General features: G+C 40.6%; 1 protein-coding gene across 3 annotated transcripts; it reads right to left on the reverse strand.

Annotated features, from left to right (window-relative positions):
• Positions 1–1,717: 1,717 nt before the first annotated feature.
• Positions 1,718–18,869, reverse strand: papolg (poly(A) polymerase gamma). 3 transcript variants are annotated; one of them, XM_026189480.1, is made up of 24 exons: positions 18,524–18,869; positions 17,665–17,823; positions 17,297–17,363; positions 16,515–16,596; positions 14,739–14,848; positions 14,583–14,636; positions 14,253–14,364; positions 14,049–14,138; positions 12,685–12,823; positions 12,519–12,591; positions 10,531–10,651; positions 10,329–10,413; positions 9,622–9,675; positions 8,230–8,349; positions 8,032–8,141; positions 6,878–6,999; positions 6,646–6,803; positions 6,360–6,520; positions 5,979–6,169; positions 5,818–5,901; positions 5,654–5,713; positions 5,465–5,568; positions 5,229–5,329; positions 1,718–3,994 (listed from the first exon to the last, which is right to left on the reverse strand). In XM_026189480.1, the coding sequence occupies exons 1-24, from the start codon at positions 18,538–18,540 to the stop codon at positions 3,819–3,821; spliced, it is 2,550 nt and encodes an 849-aa protein (XP_026045265.1). In that variant the 5' UTR covers positions 18,541–18,869; the 3' UTR covers positions 1,718–3,818. The 3 variants fall into 3 exon arrangements, with proteins under 3 accessions (XP_026045265.1, XP_026045266.1, XP_026045267.1); XM_026189481.1 differs by lacking the exons at positions 1,718–3,994; positions 5,229–5,329; positions 5,465–5,568; ... (9 more) ...; positions 10,329–10,413; positions 10,531–10,651 and having other exon boundaries at positions 11,417–12,591; XM_026189482.1 differs by lacking the exons at positions 1,718–3,994; positions 5,229–5,329; positions 5,465–5,568; ... (10 more) ...; positions 10,531–10,651; positions 12,519–12,591 and having other exon boundaries at positions 12,681–12,823; positions 18,524–18,867.
• Positions 18,870–18,885: the final 16 nt, after the last annotated feature.

Raw genomic sequence — 18,885 nt, forward strand, 5'->3', positions numbered from 1 at the left:
ACAGCAGCCGTATATATAACATATACAGCAGATATGAGTACTGAGCGATACCAAGTAAACACAGGAACAGTGCTGTCACTACCAATACTGATACTTTTAACATATAACGGCGGTAGGGGAGAGCAAGTATGTCATGATTTACGAGATGAATTTGCAAAATTCTGAACACATTTGAATGACCACCAAGTCACTGTGATTCTTTACTTTACACAGTAGTTAATACAACAAAACACACAGCTCAGCTTTTCATGTATGTTGTATCTAGGTTGTAAATGCGCTCGTCTCTAAAGCACTTTTTGTTGGCTTCTGCTGTGAACCTGTCCTTTCTGGGCTTAACTAAGCATCTCTGAGATATCCTATATGTTAAAATTTTAAGTTTTAACATATATTTCAACAGAAATAAGTCTATCAGTAAAAATATATTGGTTTAAAGTTAAGTAAATGTGCAAAATTTTATGACTCTGTAACTTACTTTGGTGTGGCATAAATGGGAACACAGAAAAAAAAAAACTTATGAAAATACAGGTAGAAGTCAAAAATTTCTTTATTCCTTCACATTTTCCAAAATCATCCAGTAGGCCAGATTGAATTCTTTACCAGCCGATTCTGGACCCTATGCCATATGTTTGAGGTGTATTTTCTTAATTTCTGGGGGAGGAAAAAAAAAAAAATCGTATAAAACAATTTAGTGGGTTACATACTGAACTTAGAGGATCAAAGCAAAGTTATTATTGTTGTAGTACCAGTATCAATCCGATACCACTACCAGCATTGGTATTTATACTTTAATCAGCCCAGCTCCAGTGTTTTCTCTGCTGTCTGCTGTGAATCTGCAGCTCAGAAAAACATCTGGTATTTGTTCATGACTTTTTTAGCTTTAGAGTTGCCAGTATGCAAGTTCTCAGGTTAAGCTGCCGCACTAAGTCACATTTGCAACCTTTATGACAAGCTGAACGCTCTGTGCAAGCATGAAATTCAAATTGATTTTATATTTCTTCTAGATGATTAGAAAAACAGTACATTTGTGAGAAAGTCTTAGTGAGATTCAAGGTTTTTTAAAGATTATAACTATATTATGTTGAGGAATCAAAATGATAATGGGAAACACAAGGTGAAGGATGAGGTCAGCAGCTAACTTGGGTAAAGATGCTATACCTCATTTTAATATAGTAATGTCAGCATTACACTGCTTCTCACTAAGACAGGATCTGCTTTGTTCATTCCCAGATCTATATTTCAGTTCTTGGACTCCGCTAGAGCAGTTTTGCATCTTATACCAGGCTTTGTTATTATAGTTTCATATTTTCTAATTAGTTTTGATAATCCAGTTCAGTTGTTATATTAGATGTAAAAAATAATAATAACAACAACAATCGTATGGGGTAGTTGCCAGAGGAAAGATTTAGGAAATTGTGTCCCCCCCCCCAAATCTAATGATTTTTTTAGTTAACTACTGTAACCTTGGCCCCTTCAGCTCATCTGCTCCCTGACCTGCTTTGGCTTTCTTCCCCATTGCACACAAACAGACTGGATTGTATAGTTACTGGCTTTCATTTATTAATTCTTAGAAGACATTTTTTACTTCAACGATAAACATTTCCAGGAAATCAAACACGGCACATCAGTTATCATCCAATCCCATCGCTCCCATTACGGCGTTGTCATAGGTGTAATTATAAAATTGAGGAAAAAAACAAACCAAACCACAGACAGCACATTGTTTTTAGGGGTTTAATAGGTGTACAGTTGTTTAAAGGAAGTGATAAACACATACAAAAATACCCTTTCAATACATTTTTAGAAACAAACATCTAAACGACCTGTTTTGTTAAATGTTTCTGAACAGTAAAACATGAGTTGTCTGAAACAGAGTGGTGCAGATTCAAAAGACCTACCTGCTATGAATGCTATTTAAAAAATAAGAAAAAATCAAAAAGAAAAAAAAAAATCACATGGTACAAATATGCAAATATAAATAAAGTGATAAGAAAACCCCCAAATAATGAAGAATATGCCTTTTGGAAAAAAAACTGTTCTCTGTACATTTAGTTGGGGAAACTGATGCTAGAAAGCCTATGTCCCAACTGTCAACCTGCTCCAATGAAGAGGGCGCCCCATTAGCATCGCTTTACACTTTACTATGTTTATATTTATATATCCTCTGTACTGAAATCAAATGCAAAGACACCCAGCTTCAAGATGGAGGGTTGGGCAAGGCAAGGCAAGAAAGTAGTTATCTCCCGACCCCTCTCCTCACCACCACCACTGCCACTAGTGGCCCCAGGAGATGCCTTTTAAGAACCTCCACAGGAGGCGCAGAGGGTTAACACCCATATAGAAGGGAATTTTGTCTCTCTCCAACACATAAACACAGCCATCTATGCATGCACGCTCACACACAGTCAACCAGATATGCATGCATACACTCACAACTCTTCAAAAAGCTTCGAACCATCTTTTTTTGTTTTGTTGGGTTTTTTTTTTTCTTGTCACAAAGCACCACAAACTTCCCAAAAGGACATGAAATGCACTCACAACCGGGACCTGGTTTTTATAAGGATCACACTTCACAAGCAAAACCAGACCACAGTGAACAGGTGGAGGGGTGTGTGTGTGTTTGGGAGGGGGTCAAGCAGTATTTCCAAACATTTTGTTTAGTCCTCCTGATGGACTAGAGCGAAATTACTACGTGTCAGACAATCAGCCAATCACAGACATAGAAAGCACTTCGGGGGAGGGGGGGGCGGTGTCTAAACCGTTCAACGCTCACTTTTTTGTGTCGGGACACTTTTCTGACATCTAGGGATTGAACGAACGTGAGCAGAAAAAGTCAGCCTTCTTGTCCAATCAGAGACGGACGGGTGCGACACTGAAGCTCAGACAAATAGAACTATAAGCGTCTGTGGCACTTTGATATGGTTCTGGTGACCGTTCCTGTTGTCATGACAACATTTTCTTGCCCTTACCAGCCCCTGAGAAGCTCTTGTGTTGCCCAAGATCATTTGCGCGCCTACACCTGGAGTCCATGCTGGTCCAATGAGCTGTGGTTTTAGTATCCAGTCACATCCAAGCACACCCTCATTAAACCCTCCCTGCAACCTATGCAGTATCTACTGAAGATATCCAGGGCACTGGACAGTTTGTTTTTGGACAAGCAGTAGAGAAAACAAAGAAAAATTACATTTTTTTTTAATATACTTTTTTTCCCCATTTTTAGATAAAACTACAATAGAATGGTCAAAAGTTTTAACGGTGATCTTTTGCTCCTTTTTAAGACAAAAAAAAGTTATGTACATCAACATTTACTGTACAGGTTTCTGTTGAGGACAAAAGAAAATGAAGGAGTAAAAGAAAATCAGCATACACCAGAAATGTGTGTAGCAAGTGCTGATAAATGATCAGGGCCTTTTTTTTTTTTTTTTTTTTTTTTTTAAACTGGAAAAAAGGAGACGATGAAATAGAAGGACAGCATGTTTTCCTCTTGTAATGTGTAGATTTCTAAACACAGAGTTAAGAAGAAGAAAAGAAAAGAACAAAAACCTGCTGCTTTAGTTCTCGTGTCATATCTCCGAGACTGCGGGAGGGGGGTTAAACTCCCCTCTGGCTGTGAGTGTGTGACAGCAATGGCCGAATCCCCTATCCACTGGCAAGACTGTAATCTCCAAGTCTGAGGTGAGGTGTCTGTGCTGCTTCACGCTTCAGACTGACTGACCTGAACGCCGCCGCCTGTCCCTGTGTGAAGTCACGTCCTCGGTGTTTGACTTGACTTAAAGCCCCTCACCTCGGTTATCTGTGTGAATCCAGTCTTTGTTGGCAGTTCAAGCTATATGGATTCTGGCCTTTTCTGTTTCTTTCAGCCTTTTGGCCTGTTCCTCCGACGATGGGGAGTGGGGTCTCTTGGAGGCTGCTCCGTTCAGAGGGTCGACTACTCGACTCACTAGCGTGGGGATGGAGCTGCCGATGGGAGGCACCACATGTTTGGATGTCACATGTTCTACAGAGAGAAAGATTGGGACAGAAATGGTGAGTTTTTCCACTAGCCTTTGTATTGTATCTTAGCTTAGCATGTGCTAACAAACTAATGGAGAAATTATGCAATACATTTGGATCTTCATTAATGGATAAGATAAAAAAAAAAAAAAATCACTTTCTTATATACACACAATACAATCTAATAGATCACAAAGAGTAAAATCTTACTTGACCAACTCAACATCGTAAAGGAAAGCAAAACAAAGCTCTGCTTTTACTTTAAAATGATATGGAAAATGTGGTGTTTAGTGGGGCAAATCAGAAACGCAGCAGGTCGCTAAAGAACACCTGTAGTGAGCAGCACTGCAGATGCACGAGTGTGGTTTGCGATTAGCAGCACTGACGCGTCACCAAAGTCGACAGCTGAGCGGCGCGATGGAAAAAACATCTGAACTAATGTAGTGTGCATCACTCAGAAATGAGTGCAAGATCACCGTTCTGGAGGTCACAATTAATTCTAGGACAGCTGCTGGTAATGTAGGCTGAGGTGATGGTTACCATTTAAAACAAATGCTGTGCTGTAGTGCGGCTTTGGGGTTTGTTACTGCGTTTGCTCCAGCCATTACATGCTGGTTCATAAGTATTTTGTCGAAAAATCTTTAATCCAATGCTACTGCGAGCTGAAAAATAAAAGAATTGGTTGAAGTTGCCTAACCTCATTTTTTTATCTGATTAAAAAGGTTGATCTTTTTAAAGGAGTTGTTCATTTTACTTTAGGGCATGTCTTTGATCCAAGAACCAGGGTTGCTAACCCTGATAACACACATCTGGGTTATTTAGCTCTTTAAAATAAATAAATAAATAAATAAAAGCACAGGAGAATTTGATTACAGAAGCTTGATTAAATGATTTGATGCAATTGATGATATATGACCCTATTAATTCTTTGATATTCCACAGGCAGCAGTATGCCATGAGTGTTTTTCAAACAGGTGTCGGATTGTTCTGCCGACCTGTAAATGACCAGATCGCAGGGTGATTAATCTCTTGTCCTTTTAAAGTAAACAAGAAAGGTAAATATAGTCTCTGATAACTGACAGGACGCAGCAGTGACTTTACTTCAGGTTTATTAAAAAGAAAAGAAAAAAAAAAATCTTATGGACATCGCTGCCGTTTGTTTGTTGCTTGTAATTTATTTGATTTCTAATTAATGATGTGCAGTTTTATGAAAAGAAGCTATTGAAACAAATACTCACTTGAGCCAATCACAGGAATGGACATGCCCTTTTCCTCGCTGGCAGCAGGAGCGTCTGTGGTGAGGGCGTCCTCAAACACGGGCGGCTTGGGAGGTGTGATACTGCACAGACACGTTGAAAAACAAGCAGGACAACACATACAGCACATCAGAATTGCATCAGTGAAAGCAGCACTTTCAACTACTAAATGTGATGGGAGAAAAACTCCATACATACAAATAACTGATGAAACTCACTTGTGGCGGTTGAGGGCCAGTTTAATGGAATTTTTCACAACACGACAGCTGTTACTGGCAGGGAGAGGCGAGGAGGCATCAGGCAGCTCCATGCTGGGAAGTCTCTGAGGGAGGAAGAACAACAGCAGTGTTAGAAATCACCTCAAGTCTTTTAATAAGTGATTTAACAAGTAAAGATAAAGAACTTGCTTGTGTTCTTGAGGTATCGATGGTTGGAATGGGCTTTGCCTTTGATCCAGCAAGAGAAGTCTAACGAAGAGAAAATGTAATTTGTTTTTATTGCTTTACATTACTGAGAAAATCCTTTATTATTAACAGTTAACAGAGGCAGACACAGCAGCAGTAACACCTACAATGCTGGATGCTTCTCCGTGTGTTTGGGGGTCAGACGAGGGTGGATATGGTTCTTTGAAGGCAGCGTCATCATTTGACACCACCTGCAGCAGCAAAACACAACAGTGTCAGCATCTGGTCCATTCTTTTAAATATGTCAATAAGTTGTCCAAATGCTTACGTCTGTGTTTTTTGGCCTCTTGGCCGGGTCCTCTTGTGTGGGCGAGTGCGGTCTCTTGGAAGGAGCTCCGTTGACTGAGTCCTCCAGGCCGTTGGGCTCCTCTTTGGGGCTGCTGGTGGCGGTAGGCTTTGTGCTGCTGGTGATGGAGCTGCTGGCTGGTGGGGAAGGAGGCTTTGCTTTAAGAGGAGGTTCTTCAGGATGAGGAGGTGATGGAGTTGGGAAATCAAAAGAGGACATGTTAGAGACCAACTTAACAAGTGCACAGTAACACTTTCTGCATTTCCTTAATTAAAGTATTGCAGTTTAAATCGACATTTCTGTTAGGAAGCAAAGTAAAACATGCATTATACACAGTCCCTGTGTGATTTTATTTTAACTCACTTGTACCAATAACAGGGATGGACATGCCCTGGTCTTTAGCTGCAGCAGCAACAGGAGCAGGAAGAGGAGCAGCAACAGCAGCAGGAGGAGCAGCAGCAGGAGGAGCAGCTGCAACAGGTGCTGGAGAACCCTCCACAAAAAGCTGCTTAGGAGGACTGACGCTGCAAAATGAAGAGCAGAAAACATGACAACAATTTGAAGACAACTGTATTCATGAGGTAAAAGGGGATTAGGAAAAAAAGGACAACACTAACAGTAAAAATTACACACAAGTAGTGCATCATACCTGTCGTCTGTGTCAGATGTAGGCTTGGAGGGTTTGCTGGGCGGGGAGTTAAAGGGAGTCCCTGAGTCTGTGTCTCTGGAGCTGTCCAGGTGACTGCTGTCGAGGGAGAGCCGCTTAGAGCTGCCACCATTAGAACTACGGTTCAACTCTGCTATGCTCTGCGGGAGGACAGATTTGTTAAGGAGGAGAACAAACCTAAAAACAAGACAAGCATCGCAGAGCAACATCTTACTCTCTTTTTCTTCTGCACCACTTCAGGAGGCAGGTACTGATGGAGCTGCTTCTTCTTCACATGTGTTGCTTCAATCTTCATCCCATCCTTCAGCATGTTGATGTTGTTGGCTTGTCTGTACACTGATGTGCACAATGTCACGTTAACATTGACAGGACAGACAACCTCTACAGGTGTATATAAATGTTTGTTAAACATATAAAAATCATACAAATAAGCTCCGGTCATTTCTGCCAATTTACTCAGTGAAACACCCGAGATGTATCTGTGGTATGTTTGTGTCCTTTTTTTAATGTTAAAACTCCATTTACACTAAACATAACAACATAACTACAGCAGCAGAAGCACACAACCTACACACCACTATAAACCACAGTAAATGATTGATTGCTAAAGTTGCAAAAACTAGTGTTTTTTAAAATTTTTTAATAACCATAAAAAACCAAACAAACCCAAAAACATCTCCCCCCACTTTACTTTGCCGTCAGCCCATTTTCAGTGGAGAACTGAACTCATCACCTGCGCTTTTGAAAGCCACCAGATTTGTTTGACTCATACAGAAACTTTACTTTCAGAGCTGTATGTTACACAGCCGCACGAATGATTCATCACACTGTGTGAATCTGAGTAGTAGGATTCAAAAGCCTAGCTAAAAAAAAAACAAACAAAAAACAATCTACTTGTGTATTCTGGAAATAAAACGACTGTTTCTGTGTGGATAGGATGGAGAGAGTGTGTGTATGCTCTGTTGGGAAGGACATGGTGCAGCAGTAAAAACATTTTTTGCCTTCGCTTCGGTACCATTACTCTCTTCAGCTTTTGCAAACTGCGGACATAGAAAAGACTATAAAGACTAAGCACAACACGGACATCTCATAGGATCCCTTAAAAAAAAAAACCCCTCAACAACAAACATCTGAACTAAACCTTTGGAAAAAGGAGCTAAAATGTTTGGAAAGGTATTTTCTGCAGCAGTTCCATTCAGTTCATTTATAAACTCACCTGTTTTCCCTGATATATACACTAAAGTAGAGCACATGTTAATGCTGAAAAAAACAAAACAAGCCATTGTCCTTTTTCCTAGAATGTTCGAAAAGATTTAGCAGCAATTTTTCCTTCAGCTCATTTAAAACGCAGAGTGAGGTTAGACCTACCAGTGTCTGTGAAAGACTGGATGTCATATGTCAAGTCTATGTTCACACTCTCTGCATTCTCCACCTTCTTAAAGATGATCCCAATAAACCACATCGACACAAAATCGTTCCTGTTGGAGAAAAACACAAAAAGAGCACGCTCCCTTAGAATATGTCTCGATGTTCTGGTTGAGCGTCTGTGGATGAAGCTGGACTCACTCGTTCCGGTTCTCTTTAGATCCCGGGAATGACTGGGGGTTTACATGAGCCAGGGTAATGTACTCGTTCCTCTCCAGGTTTCCCACCAGAACACGGATCTTTGACTCCACCAGGCCGATCCTGGGGAAAAAAAACAACAACATTAAGACGTGGTCAGGGAGGGTACACCACAAGGCTGTGCTGACAGGCAATGATGTCATCGATCGATGATGGTCACAGTTAAAGGTGATAACTCACCAATCAAGGTGATTTTTATCTATACTTATCTGATGCATGAGAGCCGCATTAAATTCAACCTACAAAGCTGCAGATTCCCGTCAATTCTTCACAGATAACTTATGCTTGCAACACAGCGCGCACACATCTACACTCTGACTCCTGCGTGCTCTGAGGTTGGCGTGTATGTGACGCGGCAACACTGATTCATCAAATAAGAGAAAACAGGAGAATAATTCTGACTGCTCAGCCTCGATTACACTTTCCGCGTCCATGAATCTGGTCTGAACGACGCAAATATGTGCACCCCATGACAGTGGACCCAGGATAACAGTAATGACTGTTATACTACTAATGACAAGTTTGCATGTCAACATACAAACTTTTCTGTGTGTTATAAATGTGACTCTTGCTGCAGCTGCTACGCTTTTTTCCCCTTTGTGTGCATGTATGAGACGTATTGTACGTTATGAATGGTGAACGGCAGCATAATCATAATGGTAGACTTCTCAGGCACCCAGTGGCAATGCAACAGGGGGAAATAGGACGACTACACTATGAAGCAAATCGCCCAGTTACAGTGCACTTGGTACAGTTTTCCAACTGATGTGCAGGACAAACTGTATACGATGGCTGGATATAGTCACTGTAACATCACCCATTAAGTGAAGGCCTGTTTTTGAAGCTTCAAGCTGAGTGTTTTGGCTCTTGCCGCAAATCTCAGAGAAACCTAAGGAAACCGGATGGGGCTCACAATCACAAGTTAGGCCTGCTAAATCCTTGTTTTGGACTTAATCGGACAAAAATGATCATTATACTGTCTTCGATAAGACCTGACACTAGTTGCTGAGACTAAACTCATCAGGAAAGAGTTTACTGAGGTTCTAGATGAAGACCTATACATCTAAACAATTTCACTTTTTGTTTTAAAAAGAACAAAAGTCACACACTTCTGCAAAAGCTTAATTTGTCACACACCGAAGCTACATTCACCTTTTTCATACACACTTTACATAGATGATCCTGTACCATGACTGTAAATACAGATGAAACTAAGCTGGCATGCAAACTGGCAGGCTCAAATGTATCAATTAATATCAAAGACAATGATGGCTGATGGTGATTTACAGATTTAGAGCTCCTGAGCTACTAGAAATCTTGATCTTTGACACTCACCATTCCAAGTGGTTTTCTTCTGTCGATGCACTGGCAGTGAGAACAATGTAATGTCTGCCACAAAAAAAGAAGAAAAAAAATAAAGTTAGACAAGTTATGGTCAGAGTTTACCCTGCTTCTCGCCCTGAGACAGCTGGGATAGACTCCACCCCCCCTCGACCCTAAAAAGGATAAGCGGAAGAGAATGGATGGAAGTTATGCAAATAATAAATCCAGAGGTCCTGAAAGACCTCAGGCTTTCACAGAGACTGGTGTTGGTCTGCTGATGCACTACTGTGCAGTCTTAATGATCTTGTACCAATCCTCAATACCACACCGAGGAGCAAAATCCACAGTTTTTGGGCATCGACAGTCCCACCACTGCTCAGGTGACCATTGTAGCTCCAGTAACAGAGCAGCACCAACAGAAAGCCAGCAGAAACTGCGTGTGGGAGGAACATTCATAAACAAAGTGAGTCACCCTAAGTGACCACAGAATGACTCAAATTTGCCCACACCACAGAAACAATAACTTGCTTGGGGGGGGGGGGGTAGAGCAAGTTGCACTAGTTTGTTTCAGCTGCATAAAGCATTTGTGTTTTTTTAAATATGCACCTGGCAAATTCAAAATGTAGAACAAGCAAAAAGCAAAGGGGAGGGGTGTCCCACACAGGTACACTTACATTGCTATCCTCAGGCGGTTTCAAAAGCACAGACAGAGCACTCACTTGTATTTTTGGAAAAAGTTGGGCGGCTCAAACAGTTTGGACCACTCTGCTTTGCCCTGAAGAATCTCATCTGTGACGCTGAGACCTGTTCATGATAGAACGAAGATGGATTTGATGACTCAGCCCTCGTGTATACCCAGTGTAAATTGGAAAACACTGATGAAGTGACTTCGCAGTGCTACGTTGCTGATTCACTCTTTACCGTATTTGAACTCCTCGCTCATGATGGTACGTGTAGACGTGGAGACGTTGTATGTGGAGTTCTGCTGGGGATAGGCAGGTGTGATGATGGGCATCAGGTGATATCTGTCAGCTGGGTTCACCTAGAATTTAAAAAGGTCGATTAATTAAGGAAAGACGCAGCACAGGGGACTCTTGTTGGGTTCTCTGCAGATCAGGGAGCTGTTGCGTCAGTGCACTCCACCCACCGAGCTGAATGAGAAGATCAATTTCACCACAACCCACACCCACACGCACAAAAGCAACATAAAGCTAAAGGTACACACATCCCACCCACCCACACAGTACATCCCAATTCACTCTGCTTGCCTTAAATTTCCCTCATTTGCATTTTTTCCCCTCAGGCAATGTGAGGATGGCGGAATTAAAGAAACTATTTCTAAAAAAACAAAAAATAAATAAATAAATAAAATAAAATGGAAAAAAAAAAGAAAAAAAAAGGCTATGAGCCATAACTAATCTTTAACATCAAATGAGAGCTATTCATGTTTGCCAGCATTACAAAACACTTGAAATTTTATGTGCACAATGAGCCTTAACACCAGCTGCATGATAAGCATCACCAAATCTGGATTTAGCCTGTCACAAAAGTGGGACACATTCTTAAGTATCCTGCATATGATTGGTTTTACACTGGATACTTGCTTTTCTGTATTTAAGAGAGAGGGGAGGGCCTACGGCCAAATGCCAACTTACCACCAGGAAATAAACAGTTTGTGCTTTTAACAGTCCACACTGTGATGAATGTCCCAGCGTAAAACAAACATGTGGCATGAATAAAATCTAAATGGTATTTTCAGCCTACAGCTCAGCAGTCGCCAAGTGACTGAACGGAAAGGACACCAATATGCAATTAAAAAGTGTTTATTGCTGAAGGCACACAATAAACATGACACAGTAGTTACAAAGGGCTTGAGTGTTTTCAATTAAGGCAAAAAGCATTTAGTTTGAAAAGAGATTTATAAGCAAAGTTATAAAAACAAACATATGACAGCTGGAAAAGGAAAAGACTGAAAGAGACGAGCTGCTCCTGCTCTGACTGTAAGAGAACAGGCTCAATACCCCCTCTCATCAACTCTGCAGCACCCCCTGGTGTAAGGATGCGATCACCTACAGTCATTTTACATTCAAAAACAATTTGTTTTTTTACATCAAAACGCAAAATTAGGAGGCCACGTTCATTTAAAAGCCACCAAACCACCAAATACTGTTCATTAAAAACCACCTAAACTATCACAGGAACAACAAATGTTCAGACGAAAAGATTTTTTTCAAATCCCGAGAAAGTTTGATTAAATGTTCTTTATTTTTACACAGATCCAAGTCATTTATTAATAGCTTCAATGTCTTCTTCAGTTTAAGTAATTTCCCATGGCTCTGTGAGGTTGACAAGATAGAACAGAGTTACATTTGCAAAAAAAAAAAGTCTCAATATGTCCTGAAATATTCTGTACACACACCATTGCCCCACTCAGCCCTACCACTTATGGTACGGTTACCATATGTATACTAGCGCTAGAAGGTACGAAGGGCTTAGTCTCCAAAATAAATGAGACTCCCATAAAAAAAGATTTCAGCTCTATTCTGTATCTAATGCACTTTCTATTGTAGGGGTGTGTTATCTGACAAGACGTCCATGTGGGAAGTCTTCCTTCCTCCAAACTGCTCTGCTCTGGGAGGCCTCCTCCGAGCAGAGTTAAGAGCACTGGAGCTCATGAGTGGGACCCAATCAATGTCGTGGTCACGTGAGGACATAGGGATGAGGAGACATGAAATAAGAGATGTGAAATGTACCTACACACTAGCTGTCGAGCCAAATTTAAAAAACACACCAACAAACTTATCACATCTCCATCCAGATAGCTTTACCAGTGTCTACACAGCAATACATGTGCAAAACAGAGGGCATAACAATACCATAAGAAGGTAAAACACTGGTGTAATACTCACTCTCGGGTCCCACACAGGCAAATTTAAATTACTATCCTCAGGCTGTTTCAAAAGCACCGGATTCGGCCACTCCCTACAAAAGGAAGGTAATGAATGCAGTAAATAAATATATTTGGGCTGTGAGACGCTGCCAAAAAGCAGAAGACGATAAGTTGCAGAATCTCACCATTTAGAGAAAACCAAGAAGAACTTATGGACAAGTGTGGCAGCAACAGCGTTGGGGTAGAGCTGGCAGGTCCTGGCTACCAACATAGCCCATGACACTCCACCCAGAAAGCCCAGCATGTTGGAGTAGATTCCTCGACCTGCAGCCACAGGAAATGTTACAGGTTATTGAGAAGAGCATCACTAACCACTCTGAGTTATACACTGACATGTGAGAAAAACAGGAGGAGCGCTTTTGTAGTAATAATAATAAAAAATTGGATCTATATAGCGCTTTTCAAGGCACCCAAAGCGCTTTACAATGCCACTATTCATTCACTCTCACATTCACACACTGGTGGAGGCAGCTACAGTTGTAGCCACAGCTGCCCTGGGCAGACTGACAGAAGCCAGGCTGCCATATCGCGCCATCAGCCCCTCTGGCCTTATGTGATAGTAAACACAAATGTTTACATAAAGGATTTGCAGACATGTGACCGCTTACCACGTGGCATTAACTTATCGGCCATTTCGGACATGTAATAAGCCTGAAACATAGTGAAAAACCTACACCACATATAGATGAGACACACTATAGCAGCTATGAATAAACAAACAAGTGTATATACTCTCTCAGAGGAAGTGAAACACTTTGTGACAAGCATCTTGCTCGTTATGTGGAGAAACTTGGCAGCGAAGAGCTGAAGATGGATGTTAACTTCCCCTCTCCTGGCGTTCTCCCCAACATCACACCACACGATTTATATCAAACATTATATTGAACGAGATAAACATTCAAACTTTTGTCGACTTGTATATCAGTATTTTGTGTCAAGATGGGTAACAAACTCTAGTTACTGGACTGTAGTCACTGGATCAAGTGGACCACGATATTGATATTGGCACCTCTCTGTGCATTATCCCTTACATTATCAATGGGTCAACGTAGCTCATTTCTGATTAACGACAGTCACACTGAGATGAATTGTTGAGGATATCTGTAATTTTATGTCAGTAAGTGCTGCTGTTATTTCCTGTTTGCTGCCATTTATGGTTGTTCCTGAAACTTTGGATCTTATGTGGGCAGATTCGAACTTAGAACATAAACTCTGGTGATTTGAGAATGTAATCAAAGTTTTGATCAGAGGGAAAGCAGTTAAAAGTCTTTGGACGCTAGAGTCTAATGTTAGCTTGCATGATGTTAGCTTGTGATGTTATATTGTTGTTATGTTATAATAACGCTTATTATGGCCAATATGGCAGCTCTCAAGCGATGTGTGCATGACGCCACGTCCTAAACCTCTATACAGGATACACAACCCAAGTGCAAATAAATACAATAAACGCAAACAACGGCAAACACATAGAAAGTGCAAGCACACATACGTTTTGCCCAGAGTTTGATGGCTCTCAGTGTCAGTCTGAAGTTCTCTTTGTTCGGCACCAGGTACAAAATTTCATCAGTTACTCGACAACCTGTAAGAAAAAAAAAAGGCAGTGTTACAGTTGTGGAAATTACCATTAGGAAAACTTTGGAGATGTGTCAGTTTTAACTTAAAGCCTCAGATCAGCAGTGACCACTGAGCGCACCATTAAGGCTGCGGATACATCGAATGTCCAAGTTTCTCAAGATGGAGTCTCCCCTCAGGTCCAGGTTGTCTGGAATGGATTGTAAGGCCAATCTGGCAAAAAGCAGGTCAATCTGCTCACACAGAGACATAAAACATTAGAGATAAAAATGTTTGCGTCATGGGATTAACCCTTCATACTTGTTGAAATGGGAAACATGACCAAAGCAACATGGCACAAAGTACCCTGCAGCAAGCATGTTACCAACACAGTAGTGTAATTAGTTTACTTTAATCAGTATGCATGCACTGATGTAATCATGATTATCATTTGGGTGACAATGAAACTCACCTCAATTCCATCAAATTTGAATTTTATCACTGGTACAAAAGCATCCTCAACAGCCTTGAGGGAGTAGAGAACAAACAAGAGGCCTCATCAACAACAAAGGACATCTGAGGACACTGTAGGTCAGTCTGCCCCCCCCGCTGTGTCAACAAGACTTACCCTGAGATCTTTAATCTCTTCATGCTGTTTCAATTTCTCAAAGAAAGACTGGAAAAAGTCTGTTCTTTCTACATGCCGTGGAGCCACACATAAGGCATCAATATCAGCTCCTGTAAGGAGGAGTTACTTTGATCAGTGTCATCTGGTTTGATCAGCAGGATAAAGGGTTGATGAATCAAATGATAGTAAAGTTGATTCAGTCAAGATTACATGATAAAACGTTATGGTTTAAAGCACAGACTTAGGAAATACTAAACTAGGTATGTAAACATCCAAAGAAGTTCTGCAACTATTGAGCACAACAGGCCTAATGACTGCTCATGTTTAGTGTAGAAAATGTTATGGTTTAGAGGAAGTAGCAATGTTCAAGGTGACTAAATTACTGAACATTTACATGAGGGGAAAAAAAACCTGCCAAGGGGACTAGAAAGGAAGAACACACAGGGAACATTCAAACCTGAGCAGATTTAACAAAGGAGTTTAAATATTGACCATGTTGATGAAAATGTTTTGATAAACAGTTGGAATTTTTGAATCACTTAAGAGACAATTTGTGGCCAGCATAACAGAAACTGTCGCATCAGTTTGTCGAACAGCAATGCCCTTCCTCTGTTTATTACACAAATTTCAAATATAAATTGAATTTTAGCACTACAATAATAAAATCCGTTGCTTTCTCAGTCTACTTGATGGTGCTATTGGTTTTTTTTCTAGTAAAGTCAGCAGAGGCAACTGTAGGTGTGTGGAAGGAAGTTGGGAAAACATTTTTGTAACACTTTTATAAGAGTGAGACATGAGATTGATGTGACACATGATTTGAAAGTGTCATATGGCAGTAAAATAGAAGAAATCTACAATAGAATTCTACGAAGATCCCAAGATGGAAAAACAAACAAAACCAAAACAAAATCAAACACACTGTGCACCCTTAGCTTAACAGAACTATCTCCAAATTTGCTCAGGATGGTGGAACTTGGGTACGCGATGCTGCAATGTTTGTGACCATAACAGCTCATTATCTCACACAGGACTGGTAACTGCTGTCTCACATTAAAACACCAATGCATAACAGTAGTTCACACGTGATTGCATTAAGTTGGACTAAACTGTAATACAGATCAGGCTGTCATACGTGACATCGCAGGTTTTTAATGACAGCATGTTTGCACTACATTTTCATTCCGCAGCAACTAAAATTACTGAAATGAAAGACAAAGAACTTCATTTGCAGTTTTGCAATATCTGATTGCTCATTACTAAGAAAAATATTTACAATTACAATAATATATCAATATATAATATATTCTGTCCGAGAAAGCAAAAGGTTGAAATATAAAATACTGCAAAGTTTACATGCTAACCAGGTAACTTTAAAAAATGAGAAGAGTGCAAATCACTATTATACTCTTGTATTTAAATAAAGATTTTACCCTTTTGTCACACTGGCCAGCTGTTTAAAACAATGGCAGACTCAAACCACATTCACACCAGTGTTTGTTTACCCAGTTTTCTGACCCCAAAACTAGCCTTTTCAAAACCACTCAATAGCACAGGAACATGACAATGACAGCGACAGCCTTGTGTTTCAGTGCCGTCAGGGAGAGCTGAGCTTTTCAAAAACAATGTTGCACACCTGCTTGTACAGGGTTCTGCAATAGGTGGTAATAATACTCAGCTAACACGCTCTTTTTGTGCCAAAAGAACCAGCCAATCATCATACACTACAGGTTTCACGTTGACAATATGTTAAATTATTAGAGTAACAGATACACATACCTTTTGTGTGCACTCCAAGTCGGTATGAACCAAATGTAAATATCTTGCCCCCAACACAGCTAATAGCTGATGGTGGAAGGTTCTGTAGAGCAGAGATAAGAAACTGAAGTCAGTATGACTTTTAAAAAAAACAGAAGAAAGTGTTAGTGTCACTTTAGTGTCTGATTAGACAGTTTAAGATTAAACACTTCATAAAGCACTAAGCCCCATCATCTTCACACAAGACGGGGAATACACTTGGTTGGAAACGTAGAGAGATGCAGACACCAAAGACCATTTGTGCTTTACTGCACAGGTATTTATTATTTTGTAGTGCAGCTGAGTAGTCACAAAAATTGGCAGGCATGTGGATGTCGTCATATGGCTCTGCATATTCGTGGACGAGGAAACTTTAAAGCAAAGATTATACTCTGCTGGTTCAATAGACACCTGTTATTTATTCTTTAAAGGGTGCTTGCGTAGTTGGTGTGTCTGTAGCATAGTGTTTCTGTGGGGTCACAAATAAAGTGCTAAACACGTGGACATCTGCAGTGATACTCATGCATTGTTGATAAAGCTCATTTCAATTGAGGCAATCAGGACTTTGGAGGAGTGTGTGGAAGCAAATATGATTTAGGACAGTAGGTTTGGGGTGGGTGAACAACCCCCAAACAGAGATGCGCAAACAGGCAGACAAATTTTTGGGACCGTAAATCTCAGTTCAGCATGACCATAAAATGAACTCTGGGGGTGGAAACTGGTAATAGGGTTAGAAATCATTCAGCTTCCCAAGCAGAACCTACCTTTAACTCACTGATCTCTGCAATCCATTCTTTAACAAAGTTATTCAGCTTCCCAAGAACTGCAAGTCTGAAAAGAAAGACTTTTTAGCTGACACTTCTTTCACAATCCTTCATTTCCACAAATTCATTGAGAGAGTGAAAATGATTTTCACAAGGTCACCTGTCCTAAGAGTTTACATGCCCATGTACATTCACTTAGTTAATGTGCACATCAAATAAAATGCAGACAATAGATATCAGAGAGGCTTAGTTTAAATGCTTATAGCTCTTCAAATCATAGGTTTGTAATCAACATATTCAAAAACTGTATTGTGGTGATTGGTATATTATTAACAAAGAAAGAGGGAGAGAGAACATGCATTCCTCACCTATGGTTGAGTTCTTCTTCATCTTCAAACACTCCAAAAGGTTTCATTGCATCGCAGAGCTTCTTGGTGTAGTGGTGGTCTATTTCTCGTGGGGGCGCGAGGCTAATCGCAGAGGTGATGCCATAGTGTTTCTGAGGCTGCTGCCCACTAGGCATGGTGCTGCGATAAACGTGGTACAACAGATCAAAAAGCAGATACTACACCACCACTTAGCACACTTTTTTTAAGTTTCAAGCTCAGTAAGAACAAGACATGAACCATTCCCCAACGCGTTAACAAGACTTTAATAAACACCAGTCGGGTTTTGCAGTTAGCGTGTTCTGTTGCCGCGAACACTATACTGTGTAAACACTCCACAGACAGCAACCTGATTAAATCACATCTCCCACACACAGCAAGCATTAAATCCATAGTTGTGTGCAATGTCGAACTTGGAAAGCGAGTTGACCAAGACAGCAAATTTAAAAAGTGCCACTATTCAACCTCTCCTTACAGCGTGCGAGCGTTAGCAGAGATGCTACAAACACGACGGGAAGCTAACAATTTGGCTAATTTAGCAAGTTGGCAAAACGTTAGCCGGATGCTACGGAAGAATTGGTTTAAGTAACGACTCGACAGAAAGACATTTTAAAAGTTGTCATTTTCCCAAATAAAACCAACAAGTGGAAACTATGCGGGTATTTTGACACATTTACTCTGCAGTTTCCCACCAGCGACAAAGCGGGACAGCCAGCAACTGAAGGCTGCAGGCCTTGTTGTGACAGTTTGCTAACGTTAGCCTTTAGCCTATTCTTCAGAATAGTCTTAAACGCGGGCAAAATCATTCATGAGGAAAAAATGTGTCACATGCATAACTTACCTTGACATTTCTTTCATGACACTCTAAAAAGCTTGCGCTGTTTTTCTGCTGCAAATCCGTAAAAAACACAAAGAAAGTCAGCAAGTGGAAATGATAACAGCCTCGACCTGATTACAACAATGGTCACTTTCCAGAAAGCAGTTCAAAGCTTCCCAGTGAACCGGAATTAGTTCTTATGTGTGAACATATCGGTTCGTGTCTCTGAAAGAATATTTATATCTAATTAATCCGCAAAAAGCAAGGACGTTTCGGTTTCTATCAGCTAAACACACGTCCAAATGTTATATGGAATTTTTTGAACCCCAAATTACAAATGTGACGGTGTTTGCTGAGACAACTGCGTGCAGCACGCTGAGCAGAAG

The sequence above is a fragment of the Astatotilapia calliptera genome, chromosome 13 (genome assembly GCF_900246225.1).
Source record: "Astatotilapia calliptera chromosome 13, fAstCal1.2, whole genome shotgun sequence".
NCBI classification, from domain to species: Eukaryota; Metazoa; Chordata; class Actinopteri; order Cichliformes; family Cichlidae; genus Astatotilapia; species Astatotilapia calliptera.

What these genes read in the sequence shown, in the direction of transcription:
- papolg (XM_026189480.1), bottom strand. An exon ending in AAGAGATTAAAGATCTCAGG is followed by an intron (nt 14,637 to 14,738) that starts GTAAGTCTTGTT and finishes TACTCCCTCAAG; the next exon opens with GCTGTTGAGGATGCTTTTGT. An exon ending in CATCAAACTCTGGGCAAAAC is followed by an intron (nt 12,824 to 14,048) that starts GTATGTGTGCTT and finishes CTGTGGCTGCAG; the next exon opens with GTCGAGGAATCTACTCCAAC.